Below are 13,177 nucleotides of genomic sequence, written 5' to 3'. Positions count from 1 at the left end.
GGAATTCAGATCAGGAAAAGGTTGAGAAACTAGTCCACAAACACAAATCTGAAACTGAAGATGGATACCAGATCACAGAGTGACATCATCCCACTCAGCCCATACCAGAAGATCTTGCCTGAAACTTTAAAGACAATGATTACCCAAGGAAAGATGCTGTGAAACTGAACAATGCCATACCAACAGCATACGAGGGGACTGAGATTCAACAGCTATGAACAACCCAATCACAGGGACACACAGCGGAAATTATGTTAACTGTATGATCTAAGTCACTAAAACAGATGTTCCTGCCATCCTCGGGTTGAGCAATTGTGAAGAGCTGCAGCTTATCTCAGTAGATGAAGGAGGCAGCATTTAAGATTAAAGTAGTGCACCCATTGAAAAATGCCCTCCAATCAGAAGCAATAAAGTGATTGCCAGATTCACAGAGCCTACATATTGGGTAAATCCATGATCTAGATGGTAGGGATACCGACCCTGCTATCTGGCTCAGAGATGTGGACTATATGCAGCAAGTACTTCAAAACACTGGGGAAGTACTACGGTAAGGTCATGCAAATCTATTGGCAGAATAGGCACACCAACGTCAGTGTTCTCACTCAGGCCCACATTTCCAGCATTGACCATGCTCGATCAGCTCCACTGGGTGGGCCACATCATCCATGGAGCTTCAACACAGCAAGCGAGCCCCAGGAGGGCAGAGGATGCAGGTCAAGGACACTCCCAAAGCCTCCTTGACACTTCCAAAACCTCCCCCAGATTGGGCAAATTAGCTCAAATGGTAGAGCGCTCACTTAGCATGGTGAGAGTTAGTGGAATCAATGTCCACATTCTCCGCTTTCATTTTTCAGGGCGGCACGCTGCTGCCTCACAGCTCCAGACTCCCAGGTTCAATTCCGGCCTCGGGTTACTGTCTGTGTGGAGTTTGCACTTTCTCCACGTGTCTGCGTGAGTTTCCTATGGGTGCTCCGGTTTCCTCCCACTGTCCAAAGATATGCAAGTGTGGTGGATTGGCCATGCTAAATTGCTCTTAGGCTTAAGAATGGTGCTCTTTCCAAGGGCTGGTGCAGACTCAATGGACCGAATGGCCTCCTTCTGCACTGTAAATTCTCTGAAAAAGTGTAACATCCCCATAATCACCTGGGAAGCCCTGGCCCAAGACTGCCCGAATTGGAGGAAAAGCATCCAGGAAGAAGCTGAACACCAAGAGTTCTATTGTCGAGAGCAAGCTGAAGCCAAGTGTTGACAGTAAAGGGAATGCATGACAACCTGGGCACATCACCCACCTGCTCCTCCAACCACTGTCTGTCTCACCTGTGACAGAGATTATAGGTCGCACATCGGACTCCTGACACCCGAGAACTCACTTTTATTTTGGAGGCAAGCCATCCTCGAGGGACTGCTTAAGAAGAAGAAAATTCCACCGCTTGGATGGATAACATGCAAAGCCAAATAGATGGGTTGCAGTGATATATTGAAATTCTCAAGGCCAATTCTGAAAGACACAAAGAGCTCTTGACAGAAAAGGAAAGAGAGCAAATTTGGAAAGTTAAGGCAGCTAAAGAAGTAGATTTCCAGAACCTTACAGAATCGAGAATAAGATTGCTGGCCTGGAATGACTGAAGGCTGAGCAAGAGATGAAGTTACAAACTGCAAGGAAGTATATGGAAGAGAATTTGCAAACTGTACAGTTAGCAGAGGAGGCTTTCAAGAAGGACCTCAAATCAAAACTTCAGCAGCAAGAACATGAAAAAGAATAATAATTTTGACTTCAGTCAAGCAACTTAGTGAACTGCAGGTCAGTTTAACACTACATCACAGCGGGAGAATGATTTACTGGAGACAAACTGCAAGAAATGCTGGAGAGTTTGAAAGAGGAAATACAAAATGTAAGAAGCCAATCAGAGTGGCACATCGGGAAGCTGAAAAACTAATGGAAGGCAGGCACATGATTGGAAGAGAAATATAAGCTGCAGAATCATAAAGCAGCGCTTGAGAAAAATACCGCCAAGCCAAAGGACAGACTACAGCGTGCAGCTTTAGCTCGGAACAGGCACAACATTTCAGTGCTGAAGCAATACAGTGGCTATGTTTTTTGAGAAAAGAAAACACGCTGAAGACTCTAAAGCTGCTCAGTTTAATTATAAAAGTCAATTGTCAATCTTCTTTAGGTTAGGCATAGCATAATAAAGGTAATGATTGGAATAGTTATTTGGACACAGAAACAATATTTTCCTAAAGAAAGAGGGATGTTATATTGTTAGCATAAATATTATTCTTAAGGAGCTCGGAACTAATTGTGATATGAATGTACATCCAAGGTGCAATATTTACTGCTGTCAAGTGCAGAGCAACAATGTTGCACTTCACCACCTGTAAAAAATACACTCAATGGAGCTCCAGCATTTTGAGTCTAAAAATGTAATTATTTCACACTCTTGGAAACCAGAAGTTTCAGTTTCCTTGGACGTTAGTTGCGTCAGGCATGAATAATGGCTGTGTTTCTAATATGTGAGAAAAGCATTTCCCAATGTTCAACACCGCAACCTTGAAAGTCAAGTTATGGTTCCTTAAGGTGAAAGTGTCTTTTGCAGCCATGCCATATATTATGTTTGAAGCAGCTGCACTATGAGTGCTTTTACTATGGTAAATCCTTTCCTTGGAGTACCACCTTGCCTTGGTGGAGAGGCGTTCTGTTGATCCCCAGAGCAATGCCATCAGGTGTCTTAAACTCCTGGCAGGGTCACCCATGACAGTAAGGTCGGAGGGGAGGAAACAATGCGCAATCCAACACGTCCTCAATGGAGGATCAGCCGGAGGATGCTCGCCTGGTAACAATGGCTGCGATGGCGGATGAAGGCTGCAGCTGTAGGAGATCCCCAGTCGTTGAGGTTTCCTTGCCACTGGGACTGGGCCTACCCTCTGTCAAGCACCATTGTGTCTGCAGATGTGCAATGGCATACCCGCGTTAAAAGATGTCCCACACCAGGCGTCTACCAAGAGGAAACCAACACAGCCCCCACATGGTAAAGCCCTGCGGTGATTGGCGAGAGGTGATGGGGACAGGACCATGGGATCCGAAAGAACGTAGCTTCAGACTAGCGTGTAGGTAGTGGAGTTTGATTCAATCGTCTCGCTCTTGGGATAGGAACAGGAGAGCATTTCAGCAGCTTTCTACATGACTGAGCAGCCCTCTTCAGGATCTGCTCTGCTCACCCCACATGGGGAAAGATGCCCGAAAAATAGTCTGTTCTGTCTCCAACCTGGATGAAAAACCACATCCAGTAGGCTCATCTACCTGTGGTCAGGAAATTAATTTGGGGCTCTCTCTCCATCAAGATCAATGGATTAACCCTACCAAACGTGGCAGGAGCGACCTCTCACCTAAGGCTCACATCGATGTGGAGAACCATCATTGTATCCAATCCACGAGCATATTCTTCAGACGCCAAAGGCTGAGAGCCTTTGATGACCGCGACATTTGTGCTGACACCATGATCCTCGTGTACAAAGCACTTTTTAAAAATATAGAATTGTAGAATTTACAGTCCGCCCAACTTTTCTATACGGCTCAGAAACGTGGGACTATGTACAGACTCCATCTCAAGGACCTGGAAAGATACCATCAATGCTGTCTGAGATGGATTCTCCACATCAGGTAGGAGGACAGGCGTACTAACGTCAGCTTCCTTGAAGGAGCCAAGAGCACCAACATCAAGGCATGGTCCTCTGAAACCAAATCCGCTGGGCTGGCCATGTGCTTAGAATGGCATCGTCCTCACTGCCAAAGCAAATCTTCTTTGCCCAGCCCAAGGAAGGCTTCTGAACAAGAGGAGGCCGACTTCAGGAACTGCAACACAGACTTCAATGCCTGGGAGACCCATGCTCAAAGGGACCTACATGGAGGAACCTCTTGATAATTCTTCGAGGGCACCCGACTGCAAGGTCCAGAAAAGGAGCCTGAGAAAGGAATACAAGCAATCTAGAGCCCAAGGACTGACCCCACCTCCTAGAAACACCTGCCAAGTGTGCGGTTGAAGATACGGCTCTAGGATCGGGCACATCAGTCATGCAAGGAACCACAGAATCCATGACCAGCATCACAGAGTTTCTTAGGTGGATAATCATACTAATTAGAGAGCAATCGCCGAAGAAGAAGAGGAACTATGACAAACTGTTCAGTTTTACTTCGTTTTCACTGGTCACTTCCTTGTGTGCGAAATGGTACCTCTTTCCAAGCAACAGTCTCTGAAGAGAGTGCTCCCTGACCTCAAAATAATAATTTCTCTTTGCTGCACCCAGCTCAGCATTACACTCTTCCTTCCCTGGGCCTTTGAATTCAACCTGTTTCAAAGAGTTTATTTAACTTTTCCTGCTGCAAACTTCCAGTGCTGAAGTAGTCAGAAGCTTTTCCCTAGGGTGGAAGAGTCAATTAATAATAATAATAATAATAATCTTTATTGTCACAAGTAGGTTTACATTAATGCTGCAATGAGGTTACTGTGAAAAGCCCCTAGGGGCTTCAATTACTAGGGGACATAGGTTTAAGGTGCAAGAGTTTAGAGGAGATGTGCGAGGAAAGTTTTTTACACAGAGGGTAGTGGGTGCCTGGAACTCGCTGCCAGAGGAGGTGGGGGAAGCACGTACGATAGTGACGGTTCAGGGCCATCTTAACAAATAGCATGGCAATAGAGGGATACGGGCCCCAGAAGTGTAAAAGGTATTAGGTTAGATGGGCTGCATAGTCGGTGCAGGCTTGAAGGGCCGAAGAGCCTGTTCCTGTGCTGTACTTTTCTTTGTTCTCTGAAATCATGAGTATCCTTTTAAACTTGACATCACCGTTTAAATCTACTGCTTCATCAGATCTCCCATTCCCACGACTGCACACTTTCAGCATGTAGCTAACCTCAAAGTTGTGAAAACCTCTCTGCTCTACACGTGATAGTGAGATGAGGAATAGGGAGAGAGAGCATTTAAACACGTGGCTACAGGGATGGTGCAGGCGGGAGGGATTCAGATTTCTGGATAACTGGGGCTCTTTCTGGGGAAGGTGGGACCTCTACAGACAGGATGGTCTACATCTGAACCTGAGGGGCACAAATATCCTGGGGGGGAGATTTGTTAGTGCTCTTTGGGGGGGTTTAAACTAATGCAGCAGGGGCATGGGAACCTGGATTGTAGTTTTAGGGTAAGGGAGAATGAGAGTATAGAGGTCAGGAGCACAGATTTGACGTCGCAGGAGGGGGCCAGTGTTCAGGTAGGTGGTTTGAAGTGTGTCTACTTCAATGCCAGGAGTATACGAAACAAGGTAGGGGAACTGGCAGCATGGGTTGGTACCTGGGACTTCGATGTTGTGGCCATTTCGGAGACATGGATAGAGCAGGGACAGGAATGAATGTTGCAGGTTCCGGGGTTTAGGTGTTTTAGTAAGTTCAGAGAAGGAGGCAAAAGAGGGGGAGGTGTGGCGCTGCTAGTCAAGAGCAGTATTACGGTGACGGAGAGGATGCTAGATGGGGACTCTTCTTCCGAGGTAGTATGGGCTGAAGTTAGAAACAGGAAAGGAGAGGTCACCCTGTTGGGAGTTTTTTATAGGCCTCCTAATAGTTCTAGGGATGTAGAGGAAAGGATGGCGAAGATGAATCTGGATAAGAGCGAAAGTAACAGGGTAGTTATTATGGGAGACTTTAACTTTCCAAATATTGACTGGAAAAGATATAGTTCGAGTACAATAGATGGGTCGTTTTTTGTACAGTGTGTGCAGGAGGGTTTCCTGAAACAATATGTTGACAGGCCAACACGAGGCGAGGCCACGTTGGATTTGGTTTTGGGTAATGAACCAGGCCAGGTGTTGGATTTGGAGGTAGGAGAGCACTTTGGGGACAGTGACCACAATTCGGTGACGTTTACGTTAATGATGGAAAGGGATAAGTATACACCGCAGGGCAAGAGTTATAGCTGGGGGAAGGGCAATTATGATGCTATTAGACGTGACTTGGGGGGGATAAGGTGGAGAAGTAGGCTGCAAGTGTTGGGCACACTGGATAAGTGGGGCTTGTTCAAGGATCAGCTACTGCGTGTTCTTGATAAGTATGTACCGGTCAGACAGGGAGGAAGGCGTCGAGCGAGGGAACCGTGGTTTACCAAGGAAGTGGAATCTCTTGTTAAGAGGAAGAAGGAGGCCTATGTGAAGATGAGGTGTGAAGTTTCGGTTGGGGCGATGGATAGTTACAAGGTAGCGAGGAAGGATCTAAAGAGAGAGCTAAGACGAGCAAGGAGGGGACATGAGAAGTATTTGGCAGGAAGGATCAAGGAAAACCCAAAAGCTTTCTATAGGTATGTCAGGAATAAGCGAATGACTAGGGAAAGAGTAGGACCAGTCAAGGACAGGGATGGGAAATTGTGTGTGGAGTCTGAAGAGATAGGCGAGATACTAAATGAATATTTTTCGTCAGTATTCACTCAGGAAAACGATAATGTTGTGGAGGAGAATGCTGAGCCCCAGGCTAATAGACTAGATGGCATTGAGGTACGTAGGGAAGAGGTGTTGGCAATTCTGGACAGGCTGAAAATAGATAAGTCCCCGGGACCTGATGGGATTTATCCTAGGATTCTCTGGGAGGCCAGGGAAGAGATTGCTGGACCTTTGGCTTTGATTTTTATGTCATCATTGGCTACAGGAATAGTGCCAGAGGACTGGAGGACAGCAAATGTGGTCCCTTTGTTCAAAAAGGGGAGCAGAGACAACCCCGGCAACTATAGACCGGTGAGCCTCACGTCTGTAGTGGGTAAAGTCTTGGAGGGGATTATAAGAGACAAGATTTATAATCATCTAGATAGGAATAATATGATCAGGGATAGTCAGCATGGCTTTGTGAAGGGTAGGTCATGCCTCACAAACCTTATTGAGTTCTTTGAGAAGGTGACTGAACAGGTAGACGAGGGTAGAGCAGTTGATGTGGTGTATATGGATTTCAGCAAAGCGTTTGATAAGGTTCCCCACGGTAGGCTATTGCAAAAAATACGGAGGCTGGGGATTGAGGGTGATTTAGAGATGTGGATCAGAAATTGGCTAGCTGAAAGAAGACAGAGGGTGGTGGTTGATGGGAAATGTTCAGAATGGAGTACAGTCACAAGTGGAGTACCACAAGGATCTGTTCTGGGGCCGTTGCTGTTTGTCATTTTTATCAATGACTTAGAGGAAGGCGCAGAAGGGTGGGTGAGTAAATTTGCAGACGATACTAAAGTCGGTGGTGTTGTCGATAGTGTGGAAGGATGTAGCAGGTTACAGAGGGATATAGATAAGCTGCAGAGCTGGGCTGAGAGGTGGCAAATGGAGTTTAATGTAGAGAAGTGTGAGGTGATTCACTTTGGAAGGAATAACAGGAATGCGGAATATTTGGCTAATGGTAAAGTTCTTGAGAGTGTGGATGAGCAGAGGGATCTAGGTGTCCATGTACATAGATCCCTGAAAGTTGCCACCCAGGTTGATAGGGTTGTGAAGAAGGCCTATGGAGTGTTGGCCTTTATTGGTAGAGGGATTGAGTTCCGGAGTCGGGAGGTCATGTTGCAGCTGTACAGAACTCTGGTACGGCCGCATTTGGAGTATTGCGTACAGTTCTGGTCACCGCATTATAGGAAGGACGTGGAGGCTTTGGAGCGGGTGCAGAGGAGATTTACCAGGATGTTGCCTGGTATGGAGGGAAAATCTTATGAGGAAAGGCTGATGGACTTGAGGTTGTTTTCGTTGGAGAGAAGAAGGTTAAGAGGAGACTTAATAGAGGCATACAAAATGATCAGGGGTTGGATAGGGTGGACAGTGAGAGCCTTCTCCCGCGGATGGATATGGCTGGCACGAGGGGACATAACTTTAAACTGAGGGGTAATAGATATAGGACAGAGGTCAGAGGTAGGTTCTTTACGCAAAGAGTAGTGAGGCCGTGGAATGCCCTACCTGCTACAGTAGTGAACTCGCCAACATTGAGGGCATTTAAAAGTTTATTGGATAAACATATGGATGATAATGGCATAGTGTAGGTTAGATGGCTTTTGATTCGGTGCAACATCGTGGGCCGAAGGGCCTGTACTGCGCTGTATTGTTCTATGTTCTATGTTTTACACACTCCTGAAAAGAGATGCATCCTTCCACATATATGTACCAGCGCTGCACAGCTAACATAAAATTGTGTCCCTTGAAGAAGCAGAAACTAATCATACTCACTTTAAAGGAACACATCTAGAAAAATCAAATTCCACTTTGCAACTAAATTTGTCTTATTTTGTTTGCCTGAAACATCGGAAGCCTGGACTGCCCTAAAGAACAGAAAACATACAGCGCAGAATGAGGCCATTCGGCCCATCGAGTCTGCACCGACTCACTCAAGCCCTCACTTCCACCCCATCCCCGTAACCCAATAACCCCTCCTAAACTTTTGGACACTAAGGGCAATTTATCATGGCCAATCCGTCTAACCTGCACATCTCTGGACTGTGGGAGGAAACCAGAGCACCCGGGGGAAACCCACGCAGACACGGGGAGAACGTGCAGACTCCGCACAGACAGTGACCCAGCGGGGAATCAAACCTGGGAACCTGGCGCTGTGAAGCTACAGTTCTAGCCACTTGTGATACCGTGCTGCCCCTAAGAATGCATTTTGTTCGGAAAACAGGACATTCAACAAACATACATTTTTGGTGCATTTGAGTTTCCTGCAGTGTCGGATATTTTGAACTCAAAACTGTCAGATGTCAGTTCTATGGAGGGATTGATGATATAGCGAACTGTACGTCTATCCACTTCTTCCTGGGTAAATGTGCCTTGAACGTATACACCTGCAATAAAATAAACCCTCCGCATCAAAATAATTCATCTTCACCATTACTGAAGCAAGAGATATTAGGAACATTTATTGACATGTTATTTGTAAAATAATAAGAGGCTTTATGGTAGATTTGCCATTCTGCCTAACTAATATCAGCGTGTAGAAACTTTGCATGATGTCTGCCCGTTTATGGTGAGCCCGTAAGTGATCTCTAAACCAAAATTTTAGGTTTGCCTTTAGTAATCAACCCCAAAATGGGTGAAATTCTCATTTCAGCATGAAGAACAATGTAAATCATATTGGAATGAGTGTAGGCCCAATTTTCCAGTGGTTTTGCAGGGAATATTGTGATGGTCTTATTTCATCCTTAAAGTACACATAACAGCTGCTTATAGGGGAGAGGAAATTAATCGAAGAAAATGTATTGAAAAAATAGAAACTTGGGAATCATGATATAATTTTCATCACTTTTATATGTAACCACCAATCATGGGAGTTGGGATGGTAGGTGAAGACTTCCTGAAATGAAGGGAAACAAGTGGGTATTTCATGGTACTGAACCCAGTTTTACTGATGGGGTCTACCTGGTTTACGTATACAAATCCAGAAATCTAACCTAGTAACACTAATGATTTCTACCTGTCATAATAAAATAATAATTTGTTTGTCAAGATGATAATTATCAAATAGCCAATTGAATGTTTGATATCGCGATAATACAAAGCACCTGTCTGTGTTGGTAGTTGTAAACAGTACTATTTCATATTTTTAGAAGGTTACTGCTTTGATTTTCATGTTTGTACCAATTAATAGAGTACCTGTGGTTGTACTTTCCAAGTATCCATAGTAAGGTGGACGGAGAATTGTATAAATCAGCTCCTCATCTTTGCTGTCCACATCTGAGGCTTTTAAATTACGGGCAGTGATGTAGATACCAAAACGTCCGTCTCTCAGATTGTCAATTATAGTTGGGCTGTGATTGATGAGGATGTCGGGAGATGTCTTGTCTACATGCTCCACCTGCAATTAGTGTACTGTGTGTAATTAGAAATGCTAATTATTTTCTGGTGAGAGTCTTTGTCAATGGTCTACACCTTCAGAAATTCTTCGCCAGATTAATATAACTTAGTTCCCAAATTATCCTTCGTTGCATTACACATTTTTTGCAAATATTTTATTCACCTTAGGAAAAGGTTTAGCCAAGAAAAAGGAACCTGTTAAACATTTGTAAAACAATTAAATCTAATGAATCGTAGAACATTTACAACACTGAAGGAAGCTATTTGGCCCATCAGGTCCTATGAATGCAAGATCTTGTTAAGACATACCATTTTGTCAATTAATTATTGTTATATTACCTCACGTAATAAATGTATTACTCTCTGGAATCAGCCGAATTGTTGAAATGCATAATAGTCTTCTTTTAAATATAATCCAATTTATTGAGCAATATAAATAAATATTGTGAGTTCTTTTACTTTGTAAATTAAGAAACAATTATAGAGATAACTAATTAAATTATACAAGACAGTGCTTTGATAACAAATAACTTCTCTCTCTAGCTTTACTATGTCTGTTCTCTCTGCATTCCTGATACACCCTGCTATCAGAAAGAGCGGGAAAACCATTAATATAGGTTCTGATAGTGAGACCTCTAGTGTTCAATTGCCTGTACTAGGATTACAAATATTGATTATGTATATTGATATACAGAGATCACTACAATTATTATCATATATACTCGTGTAAAAATCGAATTACTGAGTCCGCTTTTTAGGAAGAATGTTAAGGGGACAACTGTTAAATGGGTAATGTTTTTGAGCAGCTTACTTTCAACTACTGATGCATGTGGCTCACACCACCAGGCGAGAAATGTACTGGGTTATCAATCTCTAGGTTTTGCGACTTGCAAGAAAGTGGATTGGAGCAAGAAGGAAGCCGAAAAAGATAAATTTTCAATAACCTCACCCATCACCATTCCCGCCAACTCCAGCATGATGCCACCACTAAACATTAGCTTCCCCAAACCACCACCACCCCACCCCCACCACCGTCAGCATCCTACAGGGACCACCCCCTCCGTGACACCCTGGTCCACTCCTCTGTTGCCCCCAACCCTTCATCTCCTTCCCATGGCACCTTCCCATGCAGTCACAGAAGGTGCAAGACTAGCCCCTTTACCTGCTCACTGTCCAAAGGCAAAAAACACACTTTTTAGGTGAAGCAGCACTTCACTTGCACTTCCTTCAACTTGGTCCACTGTATTTGCTGCTCCCAATGCAGTCTCCTCTACTTGGGGAGACTAAATGCAGACTGGGTGACCACTCTGCGGAATGCCTTTGCTTCATCCGCAAGCAACTTAGAATCTTACTCTCCTGCTCAGATGTCCATCCTATGCCAGCTGCAAGGATCCAGTGATGCCCATCGCAAACTGGAAGAACAGCACCTCATCTTCCAATTAGGCATGTTCCAGCCTCTGGACTCAACATTGAGTTCAACAACCTTAGATTGTGAATTTTCCTCTCTATCTTGACGCCTCCCCCCACTTTTTGATTTTTGTTTTGCGGTTCCTTTGGCTTGCCCCAATACAACCACAGCTTGCCCCACCTGGCCACTTGGTCCTTCTTGTTTGTTTTGCTCCCACTGAGCACTAACCTTTGTTCTCCCATTAACACATTCTGCTATCTTTTCCCACCTTTAGCACTCTTCAGTCGTTAATGGCACAATTGAAACCCAATTTGTCTTATGTCCATGACATCTTTGCCAATCTCTCCTTTGATCAGAACTATCCCTGTCTTTCTATACTGCCCCACCTCCTCCACCCGTCTCTCCAACTATATCATTCATTACAGGTGGAATTTTGAGTTTGCGCTAGCCATCAGTGTAAACGGATATAAGATTGTCGCCGGCAAAATCTCGGGCTGGATTCTCTGTTTTGGTTCCCACGCCGCCGTGAAAACGGTGGTCTTTGATGCCAGGAAAACTGGCGCAAAACTGCCACCAATTCACCGTTTTGCTGGGGGCTAGCAGGAAGGCAGTGTAGAGCTCGCAGCTCGAGGTGCCGATATGGCCAGAGCACTTCCAGTTCCTTGGCGGCGCATGCACACAGCAGTGGCCTGCAGCGGCCACGCGTGCGGCATGCCGGACTGAACGCACGGACCTGGACCGTAAAAGTAGTGCCCCCCTTCGGCGCTCGTGCGCCCTGGACTGCCCTCCCACAGGGCCCCCAGCCCTGAATGAAGGCCCCCTGCCTCGCAGCCACCACGCGAGGTTCCCGGATGATGTGAGCGCACGTAAACCACGCCGTCGGGGACTCCGGCTGTCGGAGATGGAGCATCGCGGGGCAGGTCTTAAGCAATGGCCTGAGACTGTGAATAATCGGCGTTTTTTCAAGGGGGTTAGAATACAAAAACCGGCACCGCTCCCGATATTGGTGTCAAAACGGATTCTCCGCCTCGTCGCTGGATACGATTTTGGCGTCGGGGTGCGGAGAATCCAGCCACTCATTTCTTGATTTTCCATGCTCCTGTCCAGGAAGGGTGGGAACCTCATTTAAATACATTAGGATGTAATTTGCGAGCTGCCCCGTTGGGACTTCCACCCTCTCTGAATATTCATTGGGCGCTGGCACGACATCAGGCTGACGAAGTTTACAACAGCTCTGCAAAAATGTGAATTTGGTGACCTCAGGCGCGATTCTCTGACCCTACTGCACACAACGTGGATCCAGGCACAATGGGTGAACTGTGCTCGAGGCGGAAATTAGGCTCCCAGCCGATCGCGAGTCACCTGACTCGCCCCGCCCGGTGCGATCTGGATCTCGCCCTCGCTGGGCACATTTGCCCAGTGCCTAGGACTCAATGGCCATGCATGGGAGACCTTGTCAGGTCTGATCCACACAAATGTGGATAAGTCATAACAGCACCTGGTGGGGTCTCCCATGCGATTGGTTAACCCGAGGTCTTCCAGGATAGGACAGTGTGACACCTTGGCACTCCCCCTGGCACCTGGACACCTTGGCCTCCTTTATAGTCTGGACTTTATCCTTGACTGGGTGCAGCCCCTCACTATCCACGCGGTATCTGTGGTAGGTCACTATCTTGGCACGGAGAACACATTTACTCCGTTTTAGTCATGAGCCCACATGGACGAAACGGCGGAGTACCTCTTGGAGATTTTCCATGTGCTCCAGCTCCATGGAACTGGTCATAAAAATGTCATCTAAGTAGACGGCCACTTTTGGCATGCCCTGTAAAATGTTCTCCTTGGCTAGGGGGCTGACGAAACTCCAAATGGAAGGCAGGTGTATTCAAACAGTCCACGATGTGTATTTATCACGGTAAACCTTTTGAGAT

At 45.7% G+C, this 13,177-nt stretch overlaps 1 protein-coding gene across 1 annotated transcript in view; it reads right to left on the bottom strand.

Moving 5' to 3' along the window:
* The window catches only part of frem1b (Fras1 related extracellular matrix 1b), a 377,590-nt gene that overhangs the window by 28,018 nt on the left and 336,395 nt on the right, over positions 1–13,177 (bottom strand). The window contains exons 26-27 of the mRNA XM_072510980.1: positions 9,641–9,842; positions 8,688–8,832 (exon numbers count right to left, since the gene is read on the bottom strand). Of these exons, the coding sequence (XP_072367081.1) occupies positions 8,688–8,832; positions 9,641–9,842 (347 nt within the window). The remainder of the gene's footprint in view (positions 1–8,687; positions 8,833–9,640; positions 9,843–13,177) is intronic.

This window comes from Scyliorhinus torazame, chromosome 7, assembly GCF_047496885.1.
Source record: "Scyliorhinus torazame isolate Kashiwa2021f chromosome 7, sScyTor2.1, whole genome shotgun sequence".
Taxonomy (NCBI): domain Eukaryota; kingdom Metazoa; phylum Chordata; class Chondrichthyes; order Carcharhiniformes; family Scyliorhinidae; genus Scyliorhinus; species Scyliorhinus torazame.
The sequence above is the reverse complement of the archived record's forward strand: the minus strand, read 5'-3'. Positions and strand labels throughout refer to the sequence as shown.